This window comes from Neomonachus schauinslandi, chromosome 9 (genome assembly GCF_002201575.2).
Source record: "Neomonachus schauinslandi chromosome 9, ASM220157v2, whole genome shotgun sequence".
Classification (NCBI taxonomy): domain Eukaryota; kingdom Metazoa; phylum Chordata; class Mammalia; order Carnivora; family Phocidae; genus Neomonachus; species Neomonachus schauinslandi.
The window spans coordinates 64511796-64532478 of record NC_058411.1 but is presented as its reverse complement, the minus strand read 5'-3'; the positions used below and the strand labels follow the sequence as shown (position 1 = coordinate 64532478).

The 20683-nt window shown below is 37.4% G+C and overlaps 1 protein-coding gene and 1 non-coding gene across 2 annotated transcripts; one reads left to right on the top strand and one right to left on the bottom strand.

Annotated features, from left to right (window-relative positions):
- Window positions 1-2401: 2401 nt before the first annotated feature.
- LOC110585337 (sodium/potassium-transporting ATPase subunit beta-3-like) lies at window positions 2402-3433 on the bottom strand. The gene has a single exon (XM_021695549.1). The coding sequence runs from the start codon at window positions 3280-3282 to the stop codon at window positions 2440-2442; it is 843 nt and encodes a 280-aa protein (XP_021551224.1). The 5' UTR covers window positions 3283-3433; the 3' UTR covers window positions 2402-2439.
- Window positions 3434-11326: 7893 nt separating this feature from the next.
- Window positions 11327-11457, top strand: LOC123325937. Its single transcript, XR_006540770.1, has one exon. It is a non-coding gene; the product is annotated as a small nucleolar RNA SNORA18 (small nucleolar RNA).
- Window positions 11458-20683: the final 9226 nt, after the last annotated feature.

Here is a 20683-nt window from a genome sequence, read left to right as displayed (position 1 = left end):
ATTTACTCATTCCATTGAGGGGCACTACGCGTATTCACAATGTTGTACAACTATCATCACTATCTGGCTCTAGTTTTCATCACCGCAAACAGAGACCTCATTACCATGAAGCACTCACTCCACATTACACACTAGCAACTACTACTATGCTTTCTGTCCCTATGGATTTGCCTATTCTGGATATTTCATATAAGTGGAATATACAATATGTGGCCTTCTGTGCCCAGCTTCTTTCACTCAGCACAGTGTTTCCACGGTTCATCCATGTTGGAGCATGTCTCAGTAGTCCATTCTTTTCAATGGCTGAGTAATATTCCACTGTATGGATGTACCACATTCTATTCATGCATTCGTTCACTGATGGACCTTTGGGTTATTTCCACCTTTTAGCTACTGTGTATACTGCTGCTATGAACATTCATGTACAAGTTTTTTGTTTTCAATTCTTATGTTAATTTTTGTTTCTTTTTAAAGCCACTCATTCCAAGTACGACAGGAAGCTGGTAGGTTTACTAATGATGTGGGAGATGGTGAAGGAGAGTCAAGAGGAGTCCCATTACAAAGTGAGCTGCTTTCGCTCATCTCTCTGGCTCCAGATCCTGGAGGCGCCAGAGACAAACCTCCCATCTTTTCAATCCTATTTGTTCTCTTCCCAGTGAGGTCCCTTGAGCTCTCTCTCTTCCCCCCCCCCAAGAAAATTTGTCAAGGAATTTCTTTTAAACAAAACAGCCCTCTTGCTGAAAGGAATTCTGCTAAATATAATTTTCTTCATCATGTTACATAAGACCTGCACACACGGGGAAATAAGCTGATAAAACCTAGAAGCCAGAAAGCACACACCATCGTGGGTTTCCTGTTAGGAGGGAAAAGACACCACTGGCAGCACAGGTAATTTCTGCCCTTCAGGTTACCCATTAGTTAACTGTGTACTAACAGGCAAGGAAATGGGGACCGAAATCAAGAAAAGTATCTTTGTGGAATCGGACATAAATAGAAAGTAACAGAGTATGAAGCTCTCAAATGAATCAAAGCAGTGGGATTGTCTAGCTGTTTGATTGAGGCCCCAAACCCCAACATATTTCACAGCATTGTTTCTCCCTACAGAACACCAAGAGGTAAGACAAGATCACCAGAAAATCTAGGATCTGGCTAAAATCAAAATGGAAGAGTTACTCAGCCTGACACAGCTGCTGGAAATGTTCCAACAACCGTACATTGAACAACAGACAATGTGAACAGTGACAGCACTAGCAAGAAAGAGAATAGAACAACTTTTCCGTTGAGTTACAAAAAACTTGCTGATGCCTACTATATGCCAGACACCGTATGAAGCCCTAGTCACACATGGCCCATCCCTCCAAGGATTCCCACTGAGTAGAGAAAGACAGACATGTAGACAATTTTAAGGTTATGGGATACCATACTGAACAGAGGTTAATGGAAGAGGTAGAGAAGGACAGCGATGATGTAAGAACAGGCCCATGGCACCACATGAGGGAACCGGTGATTACACATAAGCCTTTGTAAGTTCATCTTCTCCATCTCTTCTGTTGCAGTCCTATTTCAAGCCCTTGTGACTCTCATCTCCTGAACGTATTTGCTAACTGCTCTTCCAGACTCATGGGCTCTGCTCCCTACAGTCTGCCCTCTACTCTCACCAGATTTAAATTTTGTGAGTAAGCATGGTAATAATGACCATTCACTGAGCATTTTCTATGGTCAGGAATTGTTAACCATTTTACATTATTTCATTCAGTCCTTCCCATACAAAAGAGGAAAGTGAATGACAGAGGTTAATAATTTGCTGAAGATCACCTAGCCAGGAAAATCAACAAGAGCTGGGATTCAAAACCAGTTGTGTCTGAACTCTTTTGCTTGCCCTTCACTATTGCCATATATTGCCTCCTTTAGCAGCCAGAATTCTTTTTTTTTTTTTTCTAACCTTTCAAATCCACTTTTATTTATTTTTTTCCTCCTCACATAAGGAACTTCTCCCCACACCACAGTTCTTGGAGCTAGAGAGTCACTTGATGATGTTCAGGTGCCATTTTATCCCTAAAACTTGGCTGGCATCAAAATATGACAGTTAACCAGTGTTAAATCTATAAAATACTTACACAGCACAGCAAGCTTTAGACACTTGACAATTAAACCACATAAATATAAGACCAGACCCCCATCCCACGTGTTCGGAGTTGGTGTTCATGGTCCCCATCTGGCGACTGTACACTGGTTCAAAAGGCAGCAGAAGCATCAGGCAGTTACGTGAGAGGACACTGAACACTACGGTCTGGAAGCACATTAGGATGTTACCCCAGTGTCATGTACCACCCCACCTTTCTCCAAGGTGGTCTCATGATTCTAGAACGGCAGGTCCAGCTGATACAAAATGAAGACAGACAACACAACATATACTCTGTGGAGATATCCTAACTCCTACTATGCATGTGCTGTGACCTTGAACACAACTCGTCCTAAAAACTTGTCACGATCATCCTGGTTTTTTAGGTTGGGTGACCCATCAATCTTGCACTCGACTGTTACTTCATTTATGGTACTGCTGGTAGCATTAAAGGAGACCTGGATAGCAACCAATGGCTGCAGATAACTCACATGAAGTTTTTTCCCATAATATGGAAAATATTTTAAATCTATAACTCCATTGTGAGTAAAAGTTGATAGAGCTGCTGTGTTTTCACTCTTTGAAGTACATTCTATCCTTGGTTCTCCTTGAGGTTTTAATCCAATTATTCTGTTCATTTTCACAAGAACACAAGGATTTCCTCTGGAGTAGCCAAACTCTGGATCATCCACACCACTGCATGCTTGAAGTAAGGCAAGAAGAAACTGACATGCACCATAAACTGGACCCATCTGTTCAAAAAGTGCTCCATCAGGACAGGCTGTGAGATTCTTCTGTTCTTCTAAATCATATGGTTTTAGAAACTTCCTAAGGTCTTCAATGTACCCTTGATAGGACTCTGGATCAGACACAGTGAATGAATATTCCAATGCAGTTAGTGGTTTTGGAAAAACCGTAAGTCCTGGACTAGGAATCTGGTCAGGATATTTTGGAACTTCATCGTTCAGAGTCTGAAGCATAGCCCACATTGTGAATGAGAAGAGTGCAGCCAGGAACCCATAAAAGACTAGGTAGAAGAGCAAGATCAAACCCCAGCTCTTGGCGGTGCACCCCAGTAACTCTCCGGTGGTCAGGCTGTAGATGAAGAGCTTCCACTGGGCTAGGCTCTGGTTGAAGGACTTCTTCTCCTTCTTCGTCATGGTGTGTGTGCAGACTGCGAGGAGAGCGGCGGCTGTGGGGGTGGAGGCAGCAAGGAGCGCGGAGGCGCGTCCCGGCTCAAGCGACACAGCCCGAGGACGGCGGCGGAAAGCGGGACGGCCGAGGACACCTCCTCGCTGCGGTGCGCACTCGAGCCTCAGTAGCCAGAATTCTTATTATGTAAACTGATATGAAAAGGGGTTTATTAAAAAATATATATTGTGTAGGGGAGCCTGGGTGGCCCAGTAGTTGAGCGTCTGTCTTCGGCTTAGGTCATGATCCCAGTGTCCTGGGATTGAGCCCCGCTAGGGCTCCCTGCTCAGTGGGAAGCCTGTTTCTCCCTCTCCCCCCCCCCCCCCCGCTTGTGTTCCCTCTCTCACTGTCTGTCAAATAAATAAAATCTTAAAAAAAATTGTGTAGTTCTAACTACACTTAAGAAGTAGAAAACCACAAGATACCCTACCAATACTGGGGCGCCTGGGTGGCTCAGTCGTTAAGCGTCTGCCTTCGGCTCAGGTCATGATCCCAGGGTCCTGGGTTCGAGCTGGGCATCAGGCTCCCTGCTAGGTGGGAAGCCTGCTTCTCCCTCTCCCACTCCCCCTGCTTGTGTTCCCTCTCTCGCTGTGTCTCTCTCTGTCAAACAAATAAATAAAATCTTAAAAGAAAAAAAAAAAGATACCCTACCAATATGAAAATGGAATAATTTAGTATATAAAATTTTAACTTTTGTTAAGATGATCAGATCACAAAAGGTCTCCTAAAAGCTGCAGGTAGGGAACATACATTGAAAAAGCCCTTCAGCATTGGGATCCACATACTACACATAAGGTAATAGCAACCTACTACCAGAAGAATTTCAAGTCTGTGGTGCACTGCAGGTAACCATACAAACAACAAACCTCAAGCCCATCTAAACTGCTCATTAGATTAAATCAACTCCCCACAGTCATGGACTGATAGAATTTTAAAAATGTGCCTATTTCTGATTTATCTCATTCTCTACTGCTCTAGACACAGTGTCCAGCATCCAGTGAAAAATTACAAATACAGGCATACCTCGGATACTGTAGGTTAAGTTCCAGACCAAAAGGGAATATTGCAATAAAGCAAGTCAAAGGAATCTTTTGGTTTCCCAGTACATATAAAAGTTCTGGTTACACAATACTATAGTCTATCAAAAGTGCAATAGTATTATGTCTAAAAAAATTTTATTGCTAAGAAACTTCACTGCTAAAAAATACTAACCATCATAGGAGCTTTCAGCAAGTTGTAGTCTTTTCACTGGTGAAAGGTCTTGCCTTGGTATTAATGGTTGCTGATGGATCAGAGTGGTGATTGCTGAAGGTTGGGGTGGCTATGGCAATTTCTTAAAATAAAACAATGAAGTTTGTGAACTTCTTTTCTATAGCATGTGATGCTGTTTAATAGCATTTTACCCATTGTAATACTTCTTTCAAAATTGGAGTCAGTCCCCTGAAACTCTGCCACTGCTTTATCAACAAAGTTTATGTAATTTTCTAAATCTTTTGTTGTCATTTCCACAATATTTACAACATCTTCACCAGGAGTAGATCTCCATCTCAAGAAACTACTTTCTTTGTTCATCCATAAGAAGCAATCTCTCATGTGTTCAAGTTTTATCATGAGATTGCAACAATTCAGTCACATCTTCAGGCTCTGCTTCTAAATCCAGTTCTCTTGCTATTTCTACCATATTTGCCATTACTTCCTCCAGTGAAGTCTTAAACCCCTCAAACTCATCCATGAGGGTTGAAATCAACTTCTTCCAAATTCCTGTTAATGTTAATATTTTTACCTCTTCCTATGAATTATAAATGTTCCTTATGGCACCTAGAGTAGCAAATCCTTTCTAAAAGGCTTGCAGTTTAGTTTTCACAGATCCATCAGAGGAATCACTGTCTATGGCAGCTATCACATTACAAAATGTATTTCTTAAATAATAAGACTTGGAAGTCAAAATTACTTCTTGATCCATGAGCTACATAATGCATGTGTTAGCAGGCATGAAAATTAATGTTATTGTACATCTCCATCAGAGCTCTTGGGTGACCTGATGCATTGTCGATGAGAAGCAATATTTAGAAACAGAATTTTTTTTTTTTTTGAGCAGTAGGTCTCAACAGTAGGCTTAGAATACTCAGTAAACCATGTTGTAAACAAATGTGTTACCATTCAGGCTTTGCTGTTCCATTTAGAGAGCACAGGTAATATAGACTTAGCATAATTCTGAAGAGCCGTAAGATTTTTGGAATGATAAATGAACACTGGCTTCAACTTAAAGTCACTAGTTGCATTATTCCACCTAACAAGTGAGTCAGCTTATTCTTTAAAGCTTATTTGAAGATATAATAGCTGAAACTTTCCCTAGCCTGGAGACATCCACATTCAGGAATCACAGAGCGTTCCAAACAAGATGAACCCAAGGAAGCCTACACATGATGCATAATAATTAAAATATCAAAAATTAAAGATAGAGAATTTTTAAAGCCGCAAAGAGAAGCAATTAGTTACATATAAGGGAAACCCATAAGGCTATCAGCTGATTTTTCAGCAAAAACTTTGCTGGCCAGTAGGGAGTAGTTTGATAATATTCCAAGTGCTAAAGGGAAAAAAATCTATAACCAAGAAAACCCTAACCAGCAAGGTTATAATTCAGAATTGAAGGAAAGAAAACAGTGTCCCAGACAAACAAAGTTAAGTTTATCACCACTGGCCTTACAATAAATGTTAAAGAAACGTCTTTAAGTGGAAAATAAAAGGTAATAATTAGAAATAAAATCATGAAAGGAAAGGAGATTCACAGAATAAAAATATGTAAAATAGGCAACAATTATACATTAGAAAATGAAGGCAGGGAGTAAAAACGAAGTTCTTTTAGAATGTGTTCAACTTAAGTGACCATCAACTTATTATAGACTGCTATACACTTAGGATGTTATTTATGAACCTCTTGGAACCACAAACCAAAAACCTGTAATCGGTACACAAAAAAATAATTACAAAGCAAGCACAATACTAAAGAAACTCATCAATTACAAGGAAAGAGAGAAAGAAGGAACAGAGAACTACAAAAGCCACCAGAAAATAATTAACAAAATGGCAATAAGTAAATATCTACCAATTATCACTTTAAATGTAAATGCTCTAAATGTTCTTATTAAAAGACAGAGTGATAGAATGAATAAAATATAAAAATAAACCAAGACCCATCTATCTGCTGCCTACAAGAGACTAACTTCAGACCCAAGACACATACAAATTCCAAGTGAAAGGATGAAAAAAGATATTCCATGCAAATGAAAGTGAAAAAAAAGTCAGTGTGTCAATACTTGTATCAGACAAAATAAACTTTAAAACAAAGACTAACAAAAGACAAAGCACACTACATAATAATGAAGGGATCAATCACACAAGAGAATTTAACAATTATAAATATTTGTGCACCCTACATTGGAGCACCTAAATACATAAAGCAAATCTTAACTGACATAAAAGGAGAAATTGACAATAATATAATAATAGTAGGGGACTTTAACACCCCACTACATCAATGGAAAAATCATCCAAGCTGACAGTCAATAAGGAAACAGTGCCTTTGAATGACACATTAGCTCGGGTGGACCTAACAGATATATCCAGAATATTCCATCCAACAACAACAGGATACACATTCTTTTGAAGTGCACATGGAACATTCTTAAGGGTAGATTACATGGTAGGCAACAAAACAAGTCTCAATAAATTTAAAAAGATGGAAATCATATCAAGCATCTTTTCCAACCAGAATGGAATGAAACTAGAAATCAATTACAAAAAAAAAAAAAAAACTAGAAAAACACAAACACATGGAGGCTAAGCACCAGGCTAGTAAACAAGCAATGGGTCAATGGAATTAAAAAAAAAAAAAAAAAAAAGATATCCAAAAATACATGGAGCCATATGAAAATGAAAACACAATAGTCCAAAATCTTTAGATGCAGTGAAAGTCATGCTAAGAGAGAAATTTGGAACAACACAGGTGTACCTCAAGAAATAAGAAAAATCTCAAACAATCTAATCTTATACCTAAGGGACCTAGAGAAAGAAGAACAAACAAAGCCCAACGTTAGTGGGAGAAATGAAATAATACAGATCAGAGGGGAAATAAATGAAATAGAGACTTAAGGAAAAAAAAAAAAACTATAGAAAAGATCACTGAAACCAAGAGCTGGTTCTTCGGAAAAAAAAAAAAACAACAAAATTGATAAACCCTTAGCTAGATTCATCCAAAAAAAAAAAGTAGAGAGGACCCAAATAAATAAAATCAGAAATGAAGGAGAAGTACAAACAACACAACAGAAATATAAAGGACTATAATAAAATACTACAAAAAATTATATGTCAATTAATTAGACAACCTAGAAAAATTGATAAATTCCTAGAAACATCATCTTCCAGAACTAAATCAGGAAGAAATGGAAAATCTGAACAGACCAATTAGTAACAAAATTGATTCAGTAAAGAAAAAACTCTGAGGGGCGCCTTGTTGGCTCAGTCCAAAGGGCATGCGACTCTTCATCTCAGGGTCATGAGTTCAAGCTCCATCTTGGGCATAGAGATACATGCATACATACATACATACATACACAAACTTAAAAAAAAACCTCCAAAAGTCCAGGACCAGGTAGATTCACAGGTGAATTCTACCAAATATTCAAAAAAGAGTTAATACCTATTCTCCTCAAACTATTCTAAAACGTAGAAGAGGAAGGAATGCTTCCAAATACATTCTATGAGCCCAGCATTATCCTGATACCAAAACCAGACAGACACTACAAAAAAAGAAAACTACAGGCCAATATCCCTGATGAACATAGACACAAAAATCCTCAACCAGATATTAGCAAATTAAATTCAACAGTACATTAAAAGGATCAATGGGGTGCCTGGGTGGCTCGGTTGGTTAAGCATCCAACTCTTGATCTCAGCTCAGGTCTTAATCTCAGGGTCATGAGTTCAAGCCCCGCACTGGGCTCCACAACCAGCATGGAGCCTACTTTAAAAAAAAAAAAAAAAAAAAAAAAAAAAAGAGGATCACTCACCATAATCAAGTGGGATTTATTCCAGAAATGTAAGAATTGTTCAATATCCACAAATCAGTGAATGTGATACACATTAACAAAATGAAGGATAAAAATCATATGATCATTTCAATAGATGCAGAAAAGCATTTGACAAAATTCAACATCTGTTTATGATAAAAACTCTCCACAATGTGAGAGACATAAGGGCCACATATAAAAATTCATAGCTAACATCATGTTCACTGGTGAAAAACAAAGCTTTTCCTCCAAAATCAGGAAGACAAGGATGTCCACTCTCGCCACTTTTGTTCAACATAGTCCTGCAAGTCCTAGCCACAGCAATCATACAAGAAATAAAAGGCATCCAAATTGGTAAGGAAGAAGTAAAATGGTCACTATTTGCAGATGACATGATACTATACAGAGAAAACCCTAAAGAGTCTATCAAAAAGCTATTAGAGGGGCGCCTGGGTGGCTCAGTTGGTTAGGCGACTGCCTTCGGCTCAGGTCATGATCCTGGAGTCCCGGGATCGAGTCCCGCATTGGGCTCCCTGCTCGGCGGGGAGTCTGCTTCTCCCTCTGACCCTCCCCCCTCTCATGCTCTCTCTCTCTCATTCTCTCTCTCAAATAAATAAATAAAATCTTTAAAAAAAAAGCTATTAGAATTGATAAATATAGTTTTGGGATATAAAATTAATACACAGAAATCTGCTGTGTTTCTATACACTAATAACAAAGCAGCAAAAAGAGAGTAAGAAAATAATTCCATTTACAATTGCACCAAAAAGAATAAAATACCTAGGAATAAACTTAACCCAGGAGGCCAAAGACCTGGTCTGTGAAAGCTACAAAACAGTGATGAGAGAAATTGAAGAGGACACAAACACATGGAAAGATATTCCATGCTCGTGGACTGAAAGAACAAATATTGTTAAAATGTCCATACTGACCAAAGCAATGTACGGATTCAATGCAAACTCTTTCAAAATGCCAATAGCATTTTTCACAGAACTAGAACAAATAAAACTAAAATTTGTATGGAACCACAAAAGACCTCAAATAGCTAAAGCAATCTTGAAAAAGATTTAAAGGTATACTACAAAGTTATGACAATCAAAGCAATACGATACAGGGACAAAAACAAACACAGATCAATGGAACAGGATAGAGAACCCAGATAGAGAACCCAGACTGAGAACCCAGGGATAGAGAACCCACACTTGTATGGGCAATTAATCTATGGCAAAGGAGGCAAGAATATATAATGGGGAAAAGACAGCCTCTTCAACAAGTGATGTGGGAAAAACAAGATAGCTACATGCAAAAGAATGAAACTGGACCACTTCCTTACACCATACACAAAAATAAACTCAAAATAAACCCAAATGTGAGACTTGAAACAATACAACTCCTAGAACAAAATACAGGCAGCAATCTCTTGGACATTGGCTTTTGCAACATATTTATAGATCTGTCTCCTCAGGCAAGGAAAGCAAAGAAAAAAAAAAATCAACTACTGGGATTACACCAAATTAAAAAATTTTGTCCCACAAAGAAAACTATCAACAAAATGAAAAAGCAATCTGCTGAACAGAGAAGATATTTGCAAATGATAGGTCCAATAAAGGGTTAATATCCGAACTATATGAAGAACTTATATAACTCAACACCAAGAAGCCCCAAATAATTAAAAATGGTTAGAGGATCTTAATAGACATTTTCCCAAAGACATACAGATACATGAAAAGTTGCACTTCCCTGATGATTAGCGAGGAGCATATAAACACCACAATGATATCCCTTCACACCTGTCAGAATGGCTAGTATTGAGAAAATAAATAACAAGTGTTGGTGAGGATGCGGAGAAAAAGGAACACTTGTGCAGTGTTGGTGGGAATGTACATTGGTACAACCACTGTAGTGAACAGTACAAAGATTCCTCAAAAAGTTAAAAATAGAAATGCCATATGATCTAGTAATTCCACTAGGGTGTATTTATCCAAAGAAAATGAAAACTAATTTGACAAGAACAACAGATGGAGAATTTCAGCAGATAGATGAAAATTTTAAGTCATGTGGAAATTTGAGAAATAAAAACATATCAGAGATGAAATACTCCTTTAATGGGTTTATCAGCAGACTCAACACAGCAGAGAAAAAGATTTAGTGAACCTGAAAATAGGTAAATAGAAATTATCCAAACTGAAGCACAGAAAGAAAAGAGTGAGGGGGAAAAAAACTCATTCAAGATATTGGGACATAATTTCAAACAGAAGTAACTAAAGATACAAAAGGAGAAAAGATAAATAATGGGTCAAAATAAATATTTGAAAATAGTTATATATTTTCCAAAATTCCAGAACCGCGAAACCAAGAAGCTCAGAGAACCCCAAACAGCACACACACACACACACATCAGAGTCAAACTGCTAGAAATCAATATTCAAGAGAAAAGCTAGATATCAATCAGAGAAATAAGAAATATTACATATTAAGAGAACAAAATTTTTCTCAGAAAAACTTGTAAACCTGAAGATAATGTGACACTGTTTTACAGTACATAAACAACAGCAAGAAAAAGGTCAGCTCAGTATTTCATGCCCAGCAAAAAAATCTTTCAAAAATAATGCTTAAATAAAAACTTTTTTAGACAAAGAGAATGCATTATCAGCTCTGGTGCAGTATGAATGTTAAAGGGTAATTCTTCTGGCAGAAAGACTGAAACTAGATTGAAATTTGGATTCATACAAAGGATTGAAGAGTCCTGATGATGGTAAAAAGTGGAGACAGATTTTTTTAAAGTTTTTCTCTAGAATTTTTAAAAGATTATTAGTTGTCCAAAGCATAAGTAATAACTATGTATTATGAGGTTAATGACATATATAGAGGCAAAAAATAAATCAATAGCACAAAGGATAGAACAGTGGAAATGAAACTATACTGTTAGAAATTATATTATTTGGTTGAGGTCTATCCCAATGGGGCTTTTTCTGTAGACCTATATGGTTGGAAACGCCTCATAGAGTGTATGTGTGGGTTCCTTTATTCACAGAACTGTGTGTTAGATCTGTGGGAAAGAACTACAAGATATCTATCTGCTAAAACTCTGTGAAAGACCTAATAAATTTTTTAAATCTTAGGTACTGGCATATCCCAACCATCTGTACAGTTCTAGGGTGTGATAGTTTAGGGATGAATAGGATTTGGATTCATTTACATTTAGAGGGTATTTGAAATTGAGAACCAGGCAGATCCATCTACTCTGACCCTAAACGTGGTCCTAAAGTAGAGAAACTGAATCCCAAAGATTACAGGACTGACAGTGACAACTGTGGATTGAATAAAAGTTCTTTTTAAAAGGGCGATTTTGAAGAACATGATTCTGACTTTGGAGGACCTACAGTGACTGGCAGTGGAAGGAATCACATATAAGATTCCTGAAATAAAAATTTATTGACTTCTGGGTGCCTGGGTGGTTCAGTCAGTTGAGTGTCTGACTCTTGATTTAGTTCAGGTCATGATCTCAGGGTCCTGAGATCGAGCCCCATGTTGGGCTCCCTGCTCAGCAGGGAGTCTGCTTGAGAATTTTCTCTCTCTCTCTTGCACTCGCTTGCTCTCGCACTTGCTCTCTCTTGCACTCGCTTTCTCTTGCACTCTAAAATAAATACCTAATTCTTTTTTAAAAAAATTTATTGAGTTTAAAAAAAGATATATTATTTGAAGGTTAAGTGTGAAAACTTTAAAAAAGTATATTGTGAATCCAAAGCAAAAACTTAAAGAAAAATACATTAAATTAGTAAGCCAATAATAGAGACAAATGAATTTAAAATACCTAATAAATTTGAAAGAACACAGGAAAAGAGAATAAAAGCAAAGAAGAGATGGTTAAGTGGAAAACAACTAGCAAGATGGTAGATGTAAATCCAACCACAACAATGATTACATAAGATAAAAATAATCTAAAACAATTAAAAGGTAGAGATTGTCAGATTGAAAGAAAAAGCCATCCACAAGGATGTTGCTTTAAATATAAAGATACAGATATATAATAACAATGTCCACAATAGCCAAACTGTGGAAGAAGCCAAGATGCCCTTCAACAGATGAATGGATAAAGAAGATGTGGTTCATATATACAATGGAATAGGACTCAGCCATCAGAAAGGATGAACACCCACCATTTGTATCAATATGGATGGAACTGTAGGGGATTGTGCTAAGTGAAATAAGTCAAGCAGAGAAAGACAATTATCATATGGCTTCACTTATATGTGGAACATAAGTAATAATGCAGAGGACATTAGGGGAAGGGAAAATTGAAGGGGGTGAAATCAGAGGGGGAGATGAACCATGAGACTATGGACTCCAGGAAACAATCTGAGGGTTTCAGAGGGGAGGGGGGTGGGGGGAGGGGGTAACTCGGTGATGGGCAATAAGGAGGACATGTGATGTGATGAGCACTGGGTGTTATATGCAACTAATGTATCACTGAACATTATATCAAAAACAAACAAAAAGAATGGAAAAATATTTACTCTGTGAACACTAGTCAAAAAGAAGCTAGAGAGATTATATTAATGTCAAACAAAGTTAACTTCAGAGTATTTCCAAGGTAAAGAGAAGCATTTATCTATGCATAAATGGGCCAATTCATCAAGAAGACCAGACAGCCCTAAATATCTTTGCACCTAATAACAGAGCAAGTTATCTAAGGGACAACTGATAGAACTAAAAGGAAAAACAGACAAATACACAACTATATATGGAGACTTCAGTGTTCTTCTCTTAGGATTTGATACAAGTACCAAACAAATCAGCGATGATATAGATGACTTGAGCAGCACCTTCAACTAACTTGATCTAATTGATATGAATAGATTACTCCACCCAGAAGTAGTAGAATAAGGATTTTTTCAAGGGAGCACCAAACATTCATCAAGATAGACCATGTAATGCGCCATAAAACAAATCTTAACAAATTTAAAAGGACTGAAATCATGCAAGTATGCTCTCTGAACCTATCAGTCTTTTTTTTTTTAAAGATTTTATTTATTTGAGAGAGAGAGAGAGTGAGAGAGAGCATGAGAGGGGAAGAGGGTCAGAGGGAGAAGCAGACTCCCCACTGAGTGGGGAGCCCAATGTGGGACTCGATCCTGGGACTCCAGGATCACGACCTGAGCCGAAGGCAGTCGCTTAACCAACTGAGCCACCCAGGCGCCCTGAACCTATCAGTCTTAATAATTAACATTTCTATATTAAAAACCTGGAAAAGAAGAGCAAGTTTTATTTTAATAAGGAGAAAGACAACAAATGATAAAGAATAGTAAAATGAAATAGAGAAGAGAAAAATACAGAACATACATGAAAGTAAAAGCTAGTTCTTTAAAAATTTCAGTAAAATGTATAAACTGTTAGCCACACTGATCTAGAAGAAGGAAGACACAACTTATCAATATTGAGAATGACAGAAAAGTCACTACAGATGTCAAAGATATTAAAAAGATAATAAGGAAAAATTAGGAACTTAGGGCCAATAATTTGATAACTTAGATAAAATGGGTGACTTAAAAGACACTAAACTACCAAAACTCACTTAAAAAAAAAAAATACATAACCTGAGTAACCTAGTTTATTAAATAAATTGAAAGCCTAGTTTTAAAAGTCCCCACAAAGAAAACTTCATGCTCAGATGATTTCACCAATGAATTCTATCAGACACTTAAGGAAAAAAAATAACAATTCTACTCAAATCTCTTCCAAATTCATTATATTAGGCCAGCATTACCCTGACACCAAAACCAAACAAAACATGGAAGAAAAATAAATTTGAAAAGTCTTCAACAAAGTATTAGCAAACTGAATCCACCACTATGAAGGAAGAACATATCATGACCAAGTAGGGTCAAGGCAAAATTGGTTCTATATTTGAAAAATCCATCAGTGTAATCCACCACTAAACAGAAAAAAAGAAAAAGCGCATGATGATCTCAATAGATGCAGGAAAGAAAAAAAACAAAAAACAAAAAAACACTTAACTACATTCAACATCCATTTGTGATAAACTTTCCCAGCAAACTAGTATAAATGCCATGCCTGAAACTGGTAATGAATGCATATGAAAACCTCTAGTTACCCTTATACTTAGTGGTGAGAGACTAAATGCTTTCCCTTTCAAATTGAGTCTGTTCTCATTGCTTTCATTCAACAACCATTAAAGGACCTAGGTACAACAATAAGGTAAGGAAAAGGGCATCTCAGTGGCCCAGTCAGTTAAGCAGCTGACTCTTGGTTCAACTCAGGTTGTGATCTCAGGGTCATGAGGCTGAGTCCCACATTGGGCTCCATGCTCAGCATGGAGTCTGCTTGAGAGGCTCTCTCCCTCTCCCTCTGCCCCTCCTACTCATGCTCACTCTCCCTCTCTCTCTCAAGTAAATCTTAATAATAATAATAATAATAATAATTAGGTAAGGAAATAAAGAGCATTCAATTTGAAAGGACCAAGTCTTTTTCACAGATGACTAGATTATCTGCACAGAGAATACCACAGAATCTATTTTAAAATGTTGCAAAAATTGATAGGTAAGTTTAGCAAGGTGGCAAGTTTTAAGGCCAATATACAAAAATCAACTGCATATACTAGTATGAAACTGAATAAAGGAAACTTCATTTAAAATGGAATCAGGACAAAAAATAAAATAAAATAAAAATAAAATGGAGTCAGGAGAGAGGAAGTAAAACTGCCAAATTCATTCTACTAGGCATGCATTACGTGGATACCAAAACCAGATAAAGACACCACAAAAAAGATAACTACAGGTGAGTATCTCTGATGAACACCAATGCAAAAATCCTCAACAAACCAAATCCAAAAATACATTTAAAAAAATCATTCACTACCATCAAATGGGATTTATTCCCAGGATGCAAGTGTGGTTCAATATTTGCAAAATCAATCAATGTGATACATCACATCAATAAGAGAAAAGATAAAAACCATATGATCATTTTAACAGATGTAGAAAAAGCATTTGACAAAGTACAGCATCCATTCCTGATAAAAATCCTCAACAAAATAGGTTTAGAGGAAATACACCTCAACATAATAAAGGCCTTATGTGAAAAACCCACAGCTAACATCATACTCAATGGTGAAAAACTAAGAGCTGTTCCCCTAAGATCAGGAATAAGACAAGGATGTCCATGCTCACCACTTTTATTCAATGTAGTACTGGAAGTCCTAGCCACAGCAATCAGACAACAGAAAGAAATAAAAGGCATCCAAAATGGTAAGGAAGAGGGCGCCTGGGTGGCTCAGTTGGTTAAGTGACTGCCTTCAGCTCAGGTCATGATCCTGGAGTCCCTGGATCGAGTCCCGCATCGGGCTCCCTGCTCAGCAGGGAGTCTGCTTCTCCCTCTGACCCTCCCCCATCTCATGTGCTTGCTCTCTCTCATTCTCTCTCTCAAATAAATAAATAAAATCTTTAAAAAAAAAATGGTAAGGAAGAAGTAAAACTTTCTCTTTGCAGATGACATGATACTCTATATAGGAAACCCTAAAGATGCCACCAAAAAACTACTAGAACTGATAAACAAATTCAGTAAGTTTGCAGGATACAAAAATCAATGTACAGAAATCTATTGTATTTCTATACACTAATAATGAAGCAACAGAAATAGAAATTAAGAAAGCAATCCCATTTACAATTGCACCAAAAGAATAAAGTACCTAGGAATAAACTTAACCCAGGAGGTGAAAGATCTGTACTCTGAAAACTATAAAACACTGATGAAAGAAATTAAAGATGACACAAACAGATGGAAAGATAATCCATGCTCATGGATTGGAAAAACAAATACTGTAGAAATATTTATATGACCCAAAGCAATCTACACATTTAATGCAATCCCTAGCAAAACAAGGATTTTTCACAGAACTAGAATATCCCTAAAATTGGTATGGAACCACAAAAGAATAGCCTGAATAGCCAAAACAACCTTGAGGAAAAAATACAAAGATGGAGGTATCACAATTCCAGATTTCAAGTTATACTACAAAGCTGTAGTAGTCAAAACAGTATGGTACTGGTACAGAAATAGACACATAGATCAATCGAACAGGACAGAAAGTTGAGAAACAAAGCCACGATTATATGATCAATTAATCTTCAAAAAAGCGGCAAGAATATGCCATGGGAAAAAGTCCCTTCAACAAATGATGTTGGGAAAACTGGACAGCTACATGTAAAAGAATGAAACTAGACCACTTTCTTTTACCATACACAAAATAAACTCAAAATGAATTAAAGGCCTAAATGTGAGACAGGAATCCATCAAAATCCTAGAGGAGAACATGGGCAATAATTTCTCTGATATTGGCCATAGCAACATTTTTCTATATATGTCTCCTGAGGCAAGGGAAATAAAAGCAAAAATAAACTACTAGGACTACATCAAAATTAAAAGCTTCTGCACAGCAAAGGAAACAATCGATAAAACTAAAAGGCAATCTTCAGAATGGTAGAAGGTATTTGCAAATGACATATCCTATAAAGGGTTAGTATTCAAATCTATAACTTATAGAACTCAACACCAAAAAACAATCCAATTTAAAAATAAGCAGAAGACATGAACAGACATTTCTTCAAAGAAGACACAGAGATGGCCAACAGACACATGGAAAGATGCTCAACATCACTCATCAGAGAAATACAAATAAAAACTACAATGAGATATCACCTCCCAACTGACAAAATGGCTAAAACCAAAATCACAAGAAACAACAAGTATTGGCGAGGATGTGGAGAAATGGGAACCCTCATGCACTGTTGGTGGGAATGCAAACTGGTGCAGCCATTGTGGAAAACAGTATGGAGGTTCCTCAAAAATTTAAGAATAGAACTACCCTATGATCCAGCAATTTCACTACTAGTTATTTACCCAAAAAATACAAAACCACTAATTCAAAGATATACAAGCACCTCTATGTTTATTGCAGCATTATTTCCAATAACCAAACTATGAAATCTTGCCATTTGCAATGATATGGATGGAGCTAGAGAGTATAGAGCTAAGTGAAATAAGTCACAGAAAGACAAATACCTTATGATTTCACTCATATGTGGAATTTAAGAAAAAACAAACAAAAAATGAACAAAAGAAGAAAAAGAGAGAGAGAGAGAGAGAGACAAACCAAGAAACAGACTTAACTATAGAGAGCAAACGGATGGTTATCAGAGGGGAGGTGGGTGGGGAAATGGGTGAAAGAGGTGATGGGGATTATCATGATGAGCACTGAGTAATAAATACAATTGTTCAATCACAATATTATACACCTGAAACTAATATAACACTGTATGTTAACTACACTGGAATTAAGATTAAGAAACTTATTAAAAAAATAACTTAAAGGAAGACTTAAGATGGCAGAGGAATAGGCAACCCTAAGTCCACTGGTCCCTGGAATTCAGCTAGATAGGTTACCAAATCATTCTGGACACCTGTGAAATCAATCAGAGATCTGAGAAAAGAATTGCTGCAATCCTACAAATAGAAAAGTGGCCACTTTTTGGAAGGTAGAAGTGTGGAGAAGTGAATCTGGGCAATTTATTGGAGGTTACTGCGAGGGGAGGGAGCCTTCTTAAGGAGGTTATGGCAAAGTATTATAAGAAGTGGAGCACAAAATTGGAACTTCCAGAAGTCAGCTACGGTGGGGGACATCCCTGGCTTAAAGGTGCTCAGGTGGGGAAGTGGGGTAGAATCCTAGGTGGGACAGTGTGGTCTCAGGATTCCCAGGGCCACAAAAAAGAATGGAGGTGCCTGAGTGTGGCAGAGCCCAGGCATCGGAGCAGGGAAGCCAGATGAAAACAGCAAGTCTGGGTGCTGCCTTTCCGCTCTGTTGCCATAAACTACAAACCACTGCACAGTTGTGCAAGTGCTCTCCAGGCGAGGGCCCAGCAAAAGGCAGAAGCTTGGCAAGACCCCCCCTCTCTGCCCCAAGAGGAACAGTACAGGTGCATGCCACAGGAGTCTGTAAAGTTTGGAGACTCAAAACTGTGTCATGTACCGGAGATAAACACACTTAGTCGCAGGCTGGGTAAACACAGAGTTTGGACAGAAACCAGGGAGACAAGAGTGATTGACAGCTTTTCTGTGAGGGTGCACTGAAGAGTGGGGGTGCAAACTTTCAGCTCTGGGGCTAGAGATGGGATGTCACTATCTTCATTCCCCACCTCCCACCCCCACCCCCCCATTGGTGCTGAAAGCCTTCATGGAGCAAAACAGTGCTACATAGTGCAATCCCAAACCACTTACACAGAGCTTGGCCCCCTGCCAAGGGAGGTGCAATTCCACCAGGGCAAGGGCACCTTGAGAATCAGCACAACAGGCCCCTCCCCCAGGAGACCAGCAGGAACAACCACCTCGCACCAAGTTGATCATAGAGAACTGCAAAACCTCAGCTCTCGGGGGAAAAAAGTATACAGCAATTGTGTTTGTTTGTTTGTTTTTATTATTATTATATTCTTTAGTCTTTCAGGTTTTTTTTCAGCCATTTTATTTTTTCAATTCTTTTTTTATTTTTATATATAGGTTTTATTTATTTTTGGTTTCCTTTCATTGTATTTTTTTTGTAAATATATATATATATATATATATATATACTAATATATATATATTAGTTTTCTTTTATATATAAAACTAATATATATATATTAGTTTTTCTTTCTTTCCTATTTTGGGATCTTGTTTCTTTTAACAAACAGACCAAAATACACCCAGGATCTAGTTTATTGTTTTGTTCTGCTTTACTTCTTGTTTGATTTTTTCTTTTTTTTTTTTTTTTTCGGTTTTCTGTTTTCTTCTGGTTTTGTTTTTTTTTTTCTGGTGCTATTTTTTTTTAATTGTTATGTTAATCACCATACATTACATCATTAGTTTTTGATGTAGTGTTCCATGATTCATTGTCTGGTGCTATTTTTGTCTTTTCTCTCTTCTATTCTTTTTTGGACATAATGATGATGAGATGGAGAAATTCACCCCAAAAGAAAGAACAGGAAGAAGTACTAATTGCCAAGGAATTTAGTCAATATAGATATAAGTAAAAGGTCAGAAATAGAATTCAAAACAACAATTATAAAGATACTAGCTGGGCTTGAAAAAAGCATGGAAGACACTAGAGAATCCCTTACTGTAGAAATAGAATAAAAATCTAATCAGGCCAAAATTTAAAATGCTATTACTGAGATGCAGTAAAAACTGGAGGCTCTAACAGCCAGGATAAAGGAGACAGAAGAGAGAGTCAGTGATACAGAAGACAAAATGATGGAAAATAACGAAGCTGAGAAAAAGGAAAAACAACTACTGGATTATGAACGGAGACTTCGAGAAATTACTGATACCATAATGTGAAATAATATCCGAATAATAGGGGTCCCCAAAGATGGGGGGGGGCAGAAGGTTTATGTGAACAAATTATAGCTGAGAATTTCCCTAATCAGGGGAAGGAAACAGGCATTCGGGTCCAGGAGGCACAAAGAACCCCCCCTCAAAAATCGATAAAAATAGGTCAACACCTCAACATACCATAGGGAAATTTGCAATTTCAGGGATAAAGAGAAAATCCTGAAAGCAGCTCAGGACAAGAGGTCCTTAACCTACAAGGGTAGACACATAAGGCTGGCAGCAGACCCGTGCACAGAGACCTGGTAGACCAGAAAGGACTGGCATGATATATTCAATGTGCTAAATTGGAAAATTATGTAGCCAAGAATACTTTATCCAGGAAGGCTATCATTCAGAATAGAAGGAGAGATAAAGAGTTTCCAGGAGAAACAAAAACTAAAGGAATTTGTGGACACTAAACCAGCCCTGCAAGAAATATTAAAGGGGATCCTTTGAGCAAAGAGAGAGCCCAAAAGTAACAAAGACCAGAAAGAAACAGAGACAATCTACAGAAATAGCAACTTTACAGGTAATACAATGGCACTAACTTCATATCTTTTAATAATTACTCTGAATGTAAAAAGATTAAATGCTCCAAAGACACAGGGTATCAGATTACATAAAAAGAAAAAACAAGACCCATCAATATGCTGTCTATAAGGGACTCTTTTAGACTCAAAGACACCTCCAGATTAAAAGTGAGGGGGTGGAGAACCATTTAACAAAAGAAAGCTGGAGTAGCCACACTTATATCAGACAAAGTACATTTTAAACCAAACACTGTAATAAGAGATGAAGAAGGACACTATATCACAATAAAAGGGTCTATCCAACAAGAATGTCTAACAATTATAAATATTTATGCCCCTAACGTGGGAGC